Source organism: Schistocerca americana, chromosome 6 (assembly GCF_021461395.2).
Source record: "Schistocerca americana isolate TAMUIC-IGC-003095 chromosome 6, iqSchAmer2.1, whole genome shotgun sequence".
NCBI lineage: Eukaryota > Metazoa > Arthropoda > Insecta > Orthoptera > Acrididae > Schistocerca > Schistocerca americana.
Window position 1 is genome coordinate 608,341,199 of NC_060124.1, and position 16,994 is coordinate 608,358,192.

The 16,994-nt window shown below is 38.5% G+C and overlaps 1 protein-coding gene across 1 annotated transcript in view; it reads right to left on the reverse strand.

The window, feature by feature from the left end:
• LOC124619796 (testis-expressed protein 10 homolog) overlaps positions 1-16,994 on the reverse strand; it is a 157,958-nt gene that overhangs the window by 84,713 nt on the left and 56,251 nt on the right. Inside the window, exon 4 of the mRNA XM_047146387.1 lies at positions 8,635-8,907. Coding sequence (XP_047002343.1) covers positions 8,635-8,907 — 273 coding nt within the window. The remainder of the gene's footprint in view (positions 1-8,634; positions 8,908-16,994) is intronic.

Genomic DNA, 16,994 nt, shown 5'->3' on the forward strand with positions numbered 1-16,994 from the left:
CAGGATATAATCAATTAGTATTGAAGTAAGGTACTAAATTACATAAAAAAAGTGGAATTTTTGAAGGGCAGGCAAAACTGTAACTAACCACAGACGTAGGCGGTTTCAATGGGCAGTGGTCACTGTGGCTAACCACATAATATTTTCTCCCTTTACTGCTCAGGGGCCAGTAGTCTCTCTGCCAACCACCTAATTGTTGCCTAAAATGCCGTTAGATGGCAGTGCAGGTCTTCTGCGCGAATTTTTGCCGTGTGTTCAGAACAATAGTTGATACTTCTTCACTGTTCTTGGAAGTGGCGTGCAGTAATAGACAAATTTCTGTGTGGTTAGTGCTGCTAACCACTGCCCTTCTGCTCCACCCAGTATATTTTCTTTGTCTCCAACGAATACATCTAGTCGAAAAGGAATAACCGAGGATGAATCTCACCAAATTTTATTTGAAGAAATACCTTCTAGTGACAGCAGTGTTGACAGTGATGAAAATGACCCCACATTCACGACACGTTGTACAAGTTCTAGTCTTGTGTGTAGTCGTGTGTAGAGCAGTAGTGATTCTGGGATGACAGTGAAATTGATGACGTCAATGAAAATAATATTTTGCCATCTACTGTTCCATCAACAGTCACGGTAAACTGGAGCCAAGAAACAAGTGATGACCAAGTGCCATTATTTATTGGAGAAGGTGGTGTGATCGCAGAAATAAAGAAAAAAGTGAACCTAAAGCCAACTGCCTTTTTTGTGAATTTTTCGATGAAACACTAATAACACACATAGTGTTCCAAACTAATTTGTATGCTGCACAGAAAGGCAAAAATTTCGTGCCCACCAATGAAGTTGAAATTTAGACTTTTATTGGAATAAATCTTTATATGGGTATCACTAAAAAGCCTAGCTACAGAGATTACTGGAGCACTGATCCAGATCTTGGTGAAAGTTACATATCAAAGCTGTGGCCAATAAAACGATTTAGCTGGCTACTGAGTAACTTGCACCTCAATGATAATTCGGTCGCTCCGACGGAAATAGTCAAAATTATGATAAACTGTACGAACTATATCCATTTATAGACCATTTGAACAGGAAATTCCAGGATTGCTATAAACCACATCAAAAACTTGCTATTGATGAAGCAATGGTTAAATTCAAAGGCAGATCATCTCTCAAACAATACATGAGGGACAAATCTATAAAAAGAGGGTTCAAAGTGTGGATGTTATGTGATCAGTCGTCATACAACCTTAAATTTGATGTTTATACAGGAAAAGCTTCACATTCTCCAGTAGTGGGGCTAGGATCGAAAGTTGTTCTAAATTTAACCAGTGATCTTCATGGGAAGAATCATATTATTTTCATGGACAATTATTTTACATCATATGATCTGTTCAAGGATCCAAAATCCAATGGTGTGTACACTTGTGGAACAATAAATCCCAAAAGGAAAAACATGCCAAAACTCAAGGAGGAAAAGAAACTGGAAAAAGGGGAATTCGATTACAAAATAGGCAATCATGGCATAGTAACCTATAGATGGAAAAATAACAGGGCAGTCAACTTGATTTCAACATGCCATTCACCATCAGATGTGTCCACAGTAACTCGAAAAATGAAAGATTGAACAATAACCAATATCGCTTGTCCAACTGAATTGAAAGACTGTAATTCCAGTATGAACTATGTGGATAATTTTGATCGACTAAAGTCAGACTATGCTATTGACAGAAAAAAAGCAAGAAATGGTGGATGAGATTGTTTTTTCACTTTTTAGACTGCAGTGTGACAAACATGTTCATTACGCACAAAGAAATCGAAATGGAGCAGTTCTCCAATAAAGACTTCCATCGAGAGGTGTACAAAATCTTGTTGGCTCCAAAAATAGTTTCAGTGGCAGCTAATTTTGCTTGTGTATCCCATAGTAGTATAGCAACCCAGATCAAATCACACAAACCATACATAGACGAAAGTATTCGGCATGACAGCAGTAAACATCAACCAATTCACTCATCATCTAGAAGATGCGCAGTTTGCAATTCAAAGAAAAATCCAGTGCGAACAGTGTGGATGTGTTCAGTGTGCAAAGTATCTTTGTGTCTGCGATCAGGCAAGAACTGTTTCAAGAGATACCACGAAAATTAAAAACTAGTTATTTCAAATATCGAATTTGTATACTGTAATGGGGTGGTGGTTACCTGTAGTGACCACATTTAATGTTAATATTCTGTTGTTGTTTAAGTGAATTTTTACAAACTCAATGTATAAAACATGTCAAAACAATAAAACAAATGAGTTACAAGTAAAATAAATATGAAATTCGCAAATAATTTTTCTTGCCCCACTAGAGTAAATTTTAGTGCCCCTCAAAGTGTTACCATCCTTCGAGATGCAACAGTTCCTAAACCTAGTGGTGAATGTTAAGAACACTTATTTCTTCAGACAGCTTCTGTGATATAGAATAAGACCTCCCAGTTGCTGTGGAAGTTCAAGCACCGAAAGTTTCCTTAAAACATTTTTCATTGGTATCCAAACTTTGTCACTAGTAGATTTCTTGAATGATGTTCTTGGGCCATCATGGTGGTAACAATGCACAAAACATCATTGTTTTCCAAACTTATTCTTTCAACCTCCGCAAGCCACCACTGTCCATCATATACACATGCCACTATGTCATTCAACATTAAGGACAGAGATTAAATTTTATCGAGACAATGATCCTCATAAATTTCAGTTTCTGATGTTACATTGCATTGAACTAAGTTTTCTGCAATGCCTAGGAATTTGTGGAAATGCCTTGTTCCTTTTATTGCTATACAGTTTTCAAACCTCGTTTGAAGTGTTGTTTTCATTTGCAGAACCAGTTCTTGATCAGAAAACAGGAATGCCTTTACTATTATCCTAGCAAAAGACATACATGTCCTGTATTGTGAGAATTTGGTCTGTGGTTGGTATTTGTAGGCTGCCTTTACTTACTTCATCACATGCATTTTTACCATGGCAAGATGCAAGAAAGTGACATTCAGCCTCCAACCCAAAGTATACTTTGTGGTTGCACAGATTTGAAAAATTCTTTTTGTTCTTATACTGACTACCACTTCCATCTGCAAAGTATAGCAGCTTCTCAACCTTGGGAAAACTTTCTTTTATGTAATTTATTACATACTTTTGGAACACATGTACAACCAAAGTTTTGTGCTCCAAGCAGTTACAAGTACTCTTCCTGAGATTTAACCACTGTTATCATTTCTGCCCGGACAGTTGTGACCCATTGCTTGAAGGTAATACTGTCTGGCATTTCCTCATCATATTCGTGAAACAATTCAATAACGGTTTCCTTACCAGGGCATTTATTACACAAACTCGTCATGCAATCATAACTGTTTGTATCACAGACCATTAAATTTAGTAACTCTTTGTAGTTAAAATCACTGAGGTTTGCACCTGCAATCACCAGTTTGACATTTTGATGATATAAAGAAACACATATGGAGTGTGTCCCTGAGGACCCAGCCAAAATACACCACTTAGGGCGGAGGTCACAAAATTATGACCTTTCAATTTTGCATTCAGGATGAGAATTTTTGAAAGCTACATAAAGTTCATTTAAATTTGACAGCACTAGTCATTTCTGCTTTGTTACTTTAACTCCATTTTTAACAACTCTTTTGCTATCTTTGCAACCTGGGTACATTCAACTGTTTTCATCATCTTCAAAAAACTGCTGGATCTTTTTAATAGTTTCTTCACTTATACCTACTCCTTTCTTCTCTCCTAAAACTGGAAAAATGCTTGTTATTTCACTAATTTTTGGGTTAGTTTAACCAAACGATGAGAAATGTTGAATTCATGAACTATTTTTTCTCTTGGCCGTGAGTCAGGGAGCAATCTTAAAATTTTAACTTTTTCCTCTTTAGATGTCACTGAACATTTAATTTTTAATTTCTCTATTAAGCTCAAATATCCAGTGTCAGATGATGCTGAGGGTATGTTTTCTTCTTCTTTAGAAATAATGTTGATATCTGTATTATTAAAGCATGATTCCAAGTCTTTTCTAATTTTGTCTGAAATTTGTTGCACCTTATTTTCAATAGCTGTTTTTCTTTTTCGGCTACTTAATTTTATTCTTTTCGAAGCAGGAGATATGTCTAACTTAGGACAAGCAAAATCCAATATGCTAACAGCTTTCTCATTAGGAATATAAATGTCATTAACAAGGTTGCATGATTCTGGTTCTGGATTCACAACAAACATTTTTGAGTAACAATTTGGGCACAGAGAATTCCCAGGAATCACATTATGTTTCACATGGGAAGCTGTTTCACTCTCACATAACAAGGACAAATGTTCAAGTTTTATTTCCCTCACACCTTTAGTAATAGGCTTATAATGAACATTAAGTGGATCACAGCACTTTCTTCCAAAAATGTGGTTGTACTTCAGAATATTTTTCTTCTCCTGATACTCACACACAAATGTTAGAGAAGAACTTACTTGGAATTTAAAAAAAGTTTGTCTAACTTCATCAAAGTCATTGACATTTTTCAAGCTTTTTGAAACAACAGTAAACTGTTTTGTGACACACTTCACTTGCTATCTGTCCAACAGAGCACTGTTCAGCCATGTTATTGCATACCTGTAAATCTCTCAAAATTAATTACAAATTACACACAGAACAAAGCACATAACACATTCTACACTCTCCATGATGTATGTACATCCACTCTAACAGAGGTTTCAGAAACAGACTGACTACAACAATGTCACACCCACCAATAATGTACTTCTTTACTGACGATAAACCTAAACATAAATGGGCATTTTTATTACCGTAGAACAAACGCGAAAGCTCCTATTGTTTAATATTGCATTATTAAAAATAAATAAACTAAATGAGTATTGGGTGATAGTGTTAATTAAATATGTGTCACAATTCAATTTTATTACAATGAAACAATAAACCATTTAAATAGCAAACAGCCACAAGATCAGCTGTTGAGTAATGTGAATTATTTCCTCATTTTCAGAAATTCATGTCTTTGTTCACAGTCAGATATCAACGTTGAAATTTTTACGGTACGTTGCTATCGTATAGGTGTACAAACTGTGCAAAAATCATTTTTTTATATTCAGTCCCACCTGAGATAACTAACCCCAAACTTCACAAAAAATGAAAATTTTCAAATTTCAAAAATTTATAAAATATGAAGGAAACATTTGTAAGTGTTCTGGCTCTATATGAGGCTAGTAGTGTATGATATTTAACGATAGGAAAAAAAAATACACACTCATACTCACTCCTTGTTTGTTATTTTTTAGCCTAAAAATTGGATTTTTGAAAATTTGGATACCAAACTTTGGAGGTCATTTTCACTGGTTACTTTTGAATTTAGGGTAGTATGTGTAATAGACAATGTTGTAGAGGACACTTTTCTAAAAACAATCATGTCAATTGCAATGTTGTAACTTAAGCCAGTGCAGAGATATTCAAATTTTCGCTAATGTCTCCAGACTGAAAAATCGTTGCGCGCCTACAAATAAAAACGGCCACCCTCCAATAAAGGTGCAAGATAATTTTTTTTTTTAAACTGTTTTGAACTTCTCAAATACAGACAATCACATATAAAAAATTGAAATATTTAAAAATGGTCAAGCAACCATCGCTGGACCACTTCATATGGATTGACCCTACGGTGGATTGAGGAGCATGACAGTGAACTGGAGTGGATGCCTCGGCCGTTCCATCGGCCCTATCTGAGCCCCAACGAAACACACCTCTGGGACGTTACCAGGCACCAGGTTTGCATCCAGAAACCACTGGCCCACAGTTTACGAGAACTGTGTGACCTGTGCGTATGCATCTGGTGCTGTGGTACGTAGCTCTGAAAATGCACAAGGGACCTGCTCAACCCCTGCCACACAGGATTGCTGCTGTACCACGTTCCTAAGGTCGGCTGATGTGCCCATATAAAGTTCTAGCTCATCAGCATACATTTGTTGGTTGTTGGAGCATCACAACTCTGTGACAACAAATATTGTCAAACTGGCCTTTTGTATCAAATGTTTGATAAACATATTTCGACACCAACGATACAGTACTGCATTACTCAAACAGAATGACGATACAACAAAATTGTACTTGAGATACGGTTTCAAACGAACGACAGTTCGTGCAAACACGTTCGGTGGCAGTCATGTTCGGACCTTATGCAAAAGGTACACCGAATATTTACAAAGATGTTACATATGAATCGTACGTATTCAATTTTTATCGAGTAGTATGCACACAGGAGGAGGAGCAGTGCAGTAAATTTAATGATGTTGAAACTATAGCAGAGTGTAGTCTACAAATTACAAAAACATAATAAAACATATTGTAAGATATTACATGTACATATTAAAACCATAATATCTTAGGAAAGAAGTGTCTTGATATAATCACCTGTTTCATGTCTGTGTCTGTCTCGAGTCACTGTGATGGTAGGGCGAGCTTTGAGACAGTGCAAAGCTTCATCATTGTTGTTGTTGTTGTGGTCTTCAGTCCTAAGACTGGTTTGATGCAGCTCTCCATGCTCCTATATCCTGTGCAAGATTTTTCATCTCCCAGTACCTACTGCAACCTACATCCTTCTGAATCTGCTTAGTGTATTCATCTCTTGGTCTTCCTCTACGATTTTTACCTTCCACGCTGCCCTCCAATACTACATTGGTGATCCCTTGATGTCTCAGAACATGTCCTACCAACCGATCCCTTCTTCTGGTCAAGTTGTGCCACAAACTTCTCTTCTCCCCAATCCTATTCAATACTTCCTCATTAGTTATGTGATCTACCCATCTAATCTTCAGCATTCTTCTGTAGCACCACATTTCGAAAGCTTCTATTCTCTTCTTGTCCAAACTATTTATCGTCCATGTTTCACTTCCATACATGGTTACACTCCATACAAATACTTTCAGAAATGACTTCCCGACACTTAAATCTATACTCGATGTTAACAAATTTCTCTTCTTCAGAAACGCTTTCCTTGCCATTGCCAGTCTACATTTGATATCCTCTCTACTTCCACCATCATCAGTTATTTTGCTCCCCAAATAGCAAAACTCCTTTACTACTTTAAGAAAGCTTCATCATAGAACTGGTAAAAAATTGTTGAGCAGTTTCTCATTTCCTAAGTAGTTCTGTTCTTTTAAAATACTATTGTATTGGCCTCCGAGACAGTTATACATTTCCACTTCTTTGTATACATTCCAAATAGCGCTTTTTATGTCTTGTACAGAACCTCCATTAAGTCACTGATGCCAAGAGCTTTGCGTTTTGACTCCTTCAGATGTGCTTCAAAGGTAGACAGGGACAAATTGTGGTGTATCCTTCAAAATATATGCTAAAAGTTCTTCCCGTTTGGCCAGTGTAAAATTTTGAGTGGTTTCCAAACAAGTTTTGTACATATCTAATTTTTAACATGGCACAGCTTTAAGAGGAATATGTTACAATTATTGATGATAAATCAAGCAATGTAAAATCCATGCGAGAACAACAACACAGAAGGGACAGATTGCTACTCACCTCATAGAGAAGTTAGCACAATCACAAACACTGCTAAAATGTTATAGCTTTCGGACAAAGTACTGCATATGTAGTAGAACACACACACACACACACACACACACACACACACACACACACATATTCCACACACATTCATAAAAACACAACTCACACACATGGCTACTGTCTCAAGATGGTGGAGCTTTAATAGTGCATAAATAAACTAAAATTTGAAGTGCCATGGAGTCATTTAAAGAACTCTTCCCAGGTTACTAAGCTAAATCCCATTTGAGAAATATAGCATTGATGATAAGTACATCTTCTACCCATAAAGTTTCATACATCCGTTTATCAGACTGTTTTAATATTTTAGCAATAGTAGCAATGTTTTAATGATAAATATGATGTTTGCTCTCAGAAGTACTTGGATAAGTAGTGTGCTTCATACTGACATAGACAACAAACCCATATGGCAATATCTGTCGTTAAAGAATTGTGACCGCTTAACATCCAACAAATATACGTAAGCATCTACCATATATAATGTTAGCTATGTTCTGTTTACTCTCTGCTTTTAACTTTAACATTAACAATAAATACCGCAATGAAGATGTAAATTCATTTTCGTAAAATAATGTTAACAGCGCACTTGAAAATTATCAAGTCATAACTGTTCGACAGTGCAGACATAAACCAAAATTTAAGTGGCATGCAGTCATTTAATAAATGCTTCCAAGGTTATTAAGTGAAATCCCATTTGCAAAATGCAGCACTTGCTTACATTTTTCTCAGCACATAAGTTCTAGTTTCTATCTTTTTTAAAATGTAATTTCTATTTCCTTTTACTGTTTCCATCCTGGACAACACCACCATATTTCTGAGTTAAAAACTGCTAACAAAAACAACAGAAATGATGGACTGCCACCTACTGAGACATACAGAAGTTCAAGTAGTAATGATGGATAATCAGACCACTAACCAGAGCTCTCCTATAAACATCAGAGCGAGTACCTCATGTTGCTCACCTCTGTATGCTTCAAAGTAATATTCTTATCATTAAATATATGCATTTTTATTATTCTCTTCGTGTAATACATCACCTGTATTCTCCACCTGACGCTCGTCAGACGGCTCCCGAGATTCACTGTAAGCATCCGTCCAGGCTTCGAATCCGAACGAAGTCTTGAAATCATGTCGAAAAATTTGGGAAGAACTGTGTGTATGTGGTGAGCCATAAGTTTCGGATATGAGTCCAAAACTGCATCCAGAAGCAGCAGGGAGTCTTCCTGAATGGCATGATTTATGTGTGTCATGGCACAGCACATGTAGGAGAACAGCACATTCATCAATGGCAGTATATGGACTTCATCTACCTGTTAAAAGGTATTGTCATTAATACACAGTAGTTGAAAACATAAAAATGAATTGAGACATCTCAGATAATAATTATGCAAACCATCAAAACCGAAGAAGAGTAAGACAACTCAGATCAATAAAATGTGGTTACGTACACTCAAATATTAAGTGAGGGGAGAACATTAGAACTGGTATACAGTGTGTGTTGCACATAGCACTGACGAAGTGCAGGAGCTTAATGAGCCAAGAGTGTGAAGTAGACAAACTTCACTGGACAATAAATTCACTGGGCACCAGGAGCGATGTACAGTGGCTTGTGCTCACTGTGACGAATACATTGTATCAGAAGATTACAAATCCATGATCAAAGTTTAGACAAGAAGAGAATAGAAGCTTTCAAAATGTGTTGTTACAAAAGAATGCTGAAGATTAGATGGATAGAGAGGTAATGAAAAGAACTGGGGCAAAGAGGAATTTGTGGCACAACTTGACTAGAAGAAGGGATCGCTTGTTAGGACATGTTCTGAGGCATCAAGGGATCGCCAATTTAGTATTGGAGGGCTAGTGTGGAGGGTAAAAATCGTGGAGGGAGAAGAAGAGATGAATACATTAAGCAGATTGAGAAGGATGCAGTAGGTACTTGGAGATGAAGAAGCTCGCACAAGATAGAGTAGCATGGAGAGCTGCATCAAACCAGTCTATAGACTTAAGACAACAACACAACAACAACGACAACCAATGGCGTTATAGTAATTTATAATAAACAAAACACAAAGAAAAAAAATAAAATGGTACACATTTATGATGTTGTAATGAATGATAAGTGTTGACACAATATAAGCATATAAGACAATAACAAAAGTTGTGCACTGGTTCAAATAAACGTGAACTGGATATTTGCATATCTGAGGAACACCGAATACTAAAGTAGACTGTAATCATTTATTTGTTATTTAAAAAATATAATGAAAATTGAACAATGTGAAGCTGAGAAATTTTGTTTCCTGCCGAACAAATGTGCCACAGATACTGTTGTGATGTTGGAAACAATCTACAAATCATGTTCTTGATTTAAAAACGTGTAGATAAATAGTGATCATCATCTGGACATTTGTAAACTACCAATCAGATAACAATTTCAAGAAAATTCACAAACTAGTGCTCAATGCTGATTATTTTTCAATACTGTAACAGTGACAAAGGGACTGCAGTTTTGAAACTGAAATTCATCAAATGAAGTCGATATCACGACTGTGTTAAATTTTTTATGCAAATAGGATAGTACTATCGTAGATCCTTTCGACAGGTCATACTCCCCATAAAATTTCTATTCACAGATTCTGAAAAGATTGCAGAACAGTGTGCATCAAAAAAGACACAACTTGTGGTAGCTGGTAGAGATTAGCAGGAGAGCGAGTACAAGCCTAGGGCCTAATACTGAGGGATGCACACATAAGGAATTAAATTAACACACTATGCCAGTGCAATGCAGACTTACTTCCTTCCCACTGTAGCAGATACGGCGAGTCCGAGAACAGAGGCGCCGCGCTCACTTCTTACTAATCGACTTGTTCTCTCTTGCCGAAGTGTGCAGGAGAGTAAGGCTACTCGTGACTCAGCATCAAGTTAAGTGCACGATCTTGCCATTGTAAAGTAACACTGACAGGGCTAAATGTCTGTCAGGTGTTTTTTTTTTTTTTTAAGGGCGCAAAACTGCTATGGTCATTAGCGCCCAGTCCGTGACTTAGGAAACAGTAAAAAACCGAAAATGGAAACCAGAGGCAATTGGAACGAAAGTCATAAAATTGGAGAAACGAAAAGCAGAAGGAAGGCTTAAAAATCCACTACAGAAAGGGGTAGTCTGTCAGGATCTGATGACCTCTAATGGAGATTTTTGTGAGACTGTCGAGAGCGTAAGATGAAAATTAAATAATGCAATGAACACAATTACAAACTGCAAATGTAATGCCTGGAATAAGTTTGAAGCCATAGTCCACACTTCAGACAAAAAAGTATAGACATCATCCTATGCAAACAAAGTGTTCGTATTCTTGTTTATTCTACCTCCACCGTGACAAGACACATGAACTCTGTCACAAAAGCTAGGCACCGAGCAATGTCGCTGTTGTATCCTTGCAACCAAAAATCACACTATTTCTATATTCTTTTTGTCACAACGAATTGTGTTTTGAGCTAATAGCAAGTTACATAGTTTACCTGTGTTTACAAGCAAATAGCAAGTTGTGTAGTGTATCACTGATTCCTGTAACTTTTTGGAAGTCTGCTGTAAATTTACTTTAATGATTAATCATCATTTAGATAATACATTTCATCCTCATGTCCTATTCTCTTGTACTGTTGTCAAAGACCCAGTAACATGCCAGCAGTGTGTGTGTGTGTGTGTGTGTGTGTGTGTGTGCATCAACTTAATTGTCAGACATTCTCTGAAGAGAGACTACTCTCTAAAATACACATGCACGCACTCTCTCTGAATATGCACTGCTGATCAGTCAGTCACTTTACCAAAAAGACTCAAATGGTGTTCCACTGCATTCAGGTTGGGACTCTAGGCAGGTCAGTCCACTTGAATGCTATTGTCTACAAACCACTGCCTCATTCGTGCCGATTCGAGAGTGTGAAATGTCACGCAGACAAAAAACAATCATTGTTTCCCTTCTGTTCGCAATACACAATGGTGCAAAACAACAATGGAAATTCTCAGTATTTATAATACTAATAAGGAAATTGCAACCATTCATCTGAAGCATCCTGATGTGTGATGCATAGAAAAACATAACAGCAAACAACATTCCCACTAACTTCTGAGCTCTTGCTCTTTTTCTAGCTATGTGTGTGACAAATAGAAACACGTAACGGAAAACAGTATTCACACTATCCTTTGAGCTCTTACTCTTTTTCTAGCTAAGTGTGTTACATGTTTCTGTGCGTCACATCAGGCCATTTTATGCAAGTGGTTGCCTTTCCTTTAATTTATGAACAACGCTGTAAAATGTGTTCATATCCTTCCACATATAGCATTTCCTTAGGTGCAATAAGTGGACCATACCCACACAAACCACAAAAAACACCCCCTTACAGTAAAGCCACCACCTCTGTACATCACTGCTGCCATTATGGCAGGTAGTGTTCTCCTCCCATCAGATTATCGGAGGATATAGTACAATTTATCAATGTGAGTCACTCATTTCCAGCCATCCACTGTCAAATAGCACCACTTGTTATACCATTTTAAGCATCACTTATTTTTTATTACAAAAATGTGTGTATTACAAATAGCTGCTCAATCAGTGTACTCCATTCTTTTTAACTTCATGCACACAGTCACTGTGTTAGTTGGACAACTGGTAACACTCAGGTGATTCCTTCCACCAATTTCACGAAATTTTTTACAATCACTGTACGCAACGTTCGACAGTCCCTGTCCATTAGTATATGAGTACTCAGTTTAGCTGCAGTTGCTCCATCATGTTTTCACTTTACAGCTACATTGCTAACAGTTGACGTGGCCAGCTTTAGAAGAGTTGGCATATCCCCAATAGATTTGTTGCTCACGTGACATCCAATGACTAGTCCACATTCGAAGCCACTGAGCTCTCCTGGCTGACCAATTCTGCTCTCCCTCTTCTCTGCTGACAACAATGTACTCCCTGCCTTCTTTTATGCTGGTGGGTCTGCCTGTCGAGGCATCTAGCGATCAATTCAGTGTTACATAAAGGTCCCCAGACAGTTTGATCAAATAGTGTATACGCTTTGCGAATGTGCACAGTTACCCTGCAACGTAGCTTCTTACAGTATACACGTATCAGAGTGAAAATTCGAAAAGTAAATAAATATCTGTATAAAGTGTCGATGACAACAGGTGTCACCCTGATAATGAACACAGCAGTACTTGGTCAGAGACTGTGCAAATGACGGACACATTTGTACGGGCGCACGACAGCAAGGTCTTTAGCGCCCATACGAGCGTCAGTAAAATACACAAAAGAGGAAGATAAAACAGCACATAAAACACAGGTAACAAATGTTGAAAAACTACTTGCACACTCGCACAGAACCACGCAAAAAAGTATTACATCAGTAGTAAACATTAACGACACAGGAAGAAAGTGGTGTCAGGAGCTAAAACAATATAGCAGATGGACACCACTGGCTGACCACAAGAACAAAAAATGGAGAAGACAGCCACTCTGCAACACAGTAAAACCTCCAGTCTAAAAGTTAAGGCCCGAGTCCAGAAACATCACAAAACTTTAAAACCTTAATCACACTCGTCTCACCATCAGCTAAAATAGAGTGCAGATCCCACCAATATTTGCTCCTGTCCTTGCATCACAATATAAAATGCACTCTGTTAAAATAAGGCAGATAGAGATGTGCACGGCACAAGCATCACAAAATGGGGGATCCTGTCGACAATGTCAAAAGCTGTGTGTGAGGGGGCAGTGCCCGATTCTAAGATGCGTGAGGGTCGCTTCATCTCGCAGAAGCAACTGACACCAGGAATGCCACGGCCGGGTTGTTGTCTTCGCCAGCCACAGCTTATTAGCAGTCACTGCCAGCCAATCCTCATCCCGTAAATGACAGCTTGCAAGGGAATAAGGCACTGTGCCACATCCTGTCCTCTGCGGGCCTCCTCGGCAGCCCGATCGGCCCGTTCATTTGCCCATATCCCTACGTGACCTGGCACCCGGCAGAATGACATCTGCTTATCCTGCCACTGGAGCAAGTACAGTTAGTCATATATCAGCCAGACTAACTCCTCAACTGGGTATATGTTCTGTAACAATTGTAAGGCACTAAGGGAATTGGAGAAAATGAGAAACCGTTTGCCCCCAATACGAAGCACCTGCTCCAGTGCCTTCAGGATCGTGAAGAGCGCAGCTGAGAAAACGGTATATTCGTCAGGAAGGCGAATCCTGGCGACGCGGCTGGGGAACACGACAGGGCAGCCGAGGAAATTTCCTTGCTTGGAGCCATCAGTGTACACTATTGCGGAACTGTGATGCATATCTAAAATGTTAAAAAACAGAGATTGAAACGTAAAATCTGATATACGATCTTTCTTCAAATTTGTCAACTCTAAAATAAGTCTGGGCCTCCACAGAAGCCACAGTGGAAACCTGCTCCTACCGTGATGTAAAACGTGAAGACAGGCCACATCCATCTCTAGAAGGCAATTCTGTGCATAAATCCCACAGGTCTCATTGCCTGTTGCCAGTTACAAAACAGTCTTTCCAGTGAAGGCTAAGCAACAGTATGGTAGGTGGGTGGGTACGGTGTGGACGGTGTTTTATACAACTGGCGCACCGTAAGCAGCCATCGCCTGACGTGAAGTGGTGGTTAACCAGCCTCTGCAAGAGGCTTGGTATGGGGCTTGTTCTGAATGCCCCAGTGGCCAACTGAATCCCTTCACGGTGCACCACGTCCAACATCGTTAAATAAGAGGGTCTTGCAGACCCGTACACCGTGCACACATAATCGAGCCAAGATCACACGTAAGCCTGTAAAACTACTTCCTCGTGCTGTGGCTACATCTACATCTACATGGTTACTCCGCAATTCACAGTTAAGTGCCTGGCAGAGGGTTCATCGAACCATTTTCATACTACTTCTCTACTATTCCACTCTCAAATGGCGCATGGGAAAAAGAAACACCTAAATCTTTCCATTCAAGCTCCAGTTTCTCTTATTTTGTTATGATGATAATTTCTCCCTACGTAGGTGGGTGTCAACAAAATATTTTCGCATACAGAAGAGAAAGTTAACGATAGAAATTTCGTAAATAGATCTCACCACAAAGAAAACCGACTTTGTTTCAGTGACTGCCACCCTAACTCACGTATCATATCAGTGACACTCTCACCCCTATTGCACAATAACATGAAAAGAGCTGTCTTTCTTTGCACTTTTTCAATGTCCTCCATCAATCCTACCTGGTAAGGATCCCACACCATGCAGCAATATTCTTGCAGAGGACACACAAGTGTAATGTAGGCTGTCTCTTTAGTGGGTTTGTCGCGTGTTCTGCCAACAAAGCACAGTCTTTGTTTTGCCCTCCCCACAATATTATCTATGTAGTCTTCCCAATTTAAGTTGCTCGTAATTGTAATTCCTAGGTATTTAGTCGAATTGACAACCCTTAGATTTGTGCGATTTATCGTATACCCAAAATTTATCGGATTTCTTTTAGTATCCATGTTGATGACCTCACACTTTTCTTTGTTTAGTGCCAATTGCCACTTTTCGCACTATTCAGAAATTCTCTCTAGATCATTTTGTAATTGGAATTGATCGTATGATGATTTTACTAGATGGTAAATTACAGCATCATCTGCAAACAATCTAAGAGGACTGCTCAGATTATCACCTAGATCATTTATATAAATCAGAAACAGCAGAGGGCCTATGACACTACCTTGCAGAGCACCAGATATCACTTCTATCCTACTCGAAGATTTACCATCTATCACTACGAACTGTGACCTCTCCGAGAGGAAATCATAAATCCAGTCCACACAAGTGAGATGATACTCCATATGCACGCAATTTGATTAATAGTATCAATGGTATTAAAAGCCTTCTGGAAATCTAGGAATATGGAAACGATCTGAGATCCCTTGTCGACAGCACTCATTACTTCATGGGAACAAAGAGCTAGCTGGTTGCACAAGAATGATATTTTCTGAATCCGTGTTGGTTATGTATCAATAAGCCTTTTTCTTCAAGGTGATTCATAATGTTGAGTACAGTATATGGTCCAAGATCCTACTGCAAATTGAAGTCAGTGATATGAGTCTGTAATTCAATGGGTTACTCCTATTTCCTTTCTTGAATATTGGTGTGACCTGTGCTACTTTCCAGTCTTTGGGAACAGACCTTTCATCAAGTGAGCAGTTGTATTTGATTGCTAAGAAAGGTGCTTCTGTGTCTGCATACTCTGAAAGGAACCTGATTGGTACACCATCTGGACCGGAAGACTTGCCTTTCTTAAGTGATTTGAACTGTTTCGCAACACCTAAGATATCTACTTTTATGTCACTCATGCTAACAGCTGTTATGGTTTCAAATTCTTTAATATTTACGTCATCATCATTCATGAAGGAATTACGGAAAACTGGATTTAGTAACTCCGCTTTAGTGGCACCATCATTGGTAACATTTCCATTGCTATCATGCAGTGATGGTATTGACTGTTTCTTGCCACTGGTGTATTTTACATATGACCAGAATCTCTTTGGGCTTTCTACCATATTTTGAGACAATGTTTCATTGTGGAAATTATTAAAAGCATCTCGCATTGACATCCACACTAAATTTCGAGCTCCTGTGAAACTTAGCCAGTCTTGGGGATTTAGCGTTCTTCTGATTTTGGCATGCTTTTTTCGTTGCTTCTGCAACATTGTCCTGACATGTTTTGTGTTGTGTCCTGACATGTTTTGTGTTCCATGGTGGATCAGTCCCATCTCTTATTAACTTATGCGGTATGAATCTATCTATTTCTGTCGATACTGTATCTTTGAATTTGAGCCATATCTAGTCTACACTTACATAATTAGCTTGGAAGGAATGGAGACACTCTTAGGAAGGCATCAAGCGAATTTTAGTCCGCTGCTTTAAACAAAAATATATTGTGTTTATTTTTAGTTGTTTTATATATAAAAACAAAGATGAGGTGACTTACCGAACAAAAGCGCTGGCAGGTCGATAGACACACAAACAAACACAAACATACACACAAAATTCAAGCTTTCGCAACAAACTGTTGCCTCATCAGGAAAGAGGGAAGGAGAGGGGAAGACGAAAGGAAGTGGGTTTTGGAGTCATTCCAATCCCGGGAGCGGAAAGACTTACCTTAGGGGGAAAAAAGGACAGGTATACACTCGCACACACGCACCCACTTCCTTTCGTCTTTCGTCTTCCCCTCTCCTTCCCTCTTTCCTGATGAGGCAACAGTTTGTTGCGAAAGCTTGAATTTTGTGTGTATGTTTGTGTTTGTTTGTGTGTCTATCGACCTGCCAGCGCTTTTGTTCGGTAAGTCACCTCATCTTTGTTTTTATATATAATTTTTCCCACGTGGAATGTT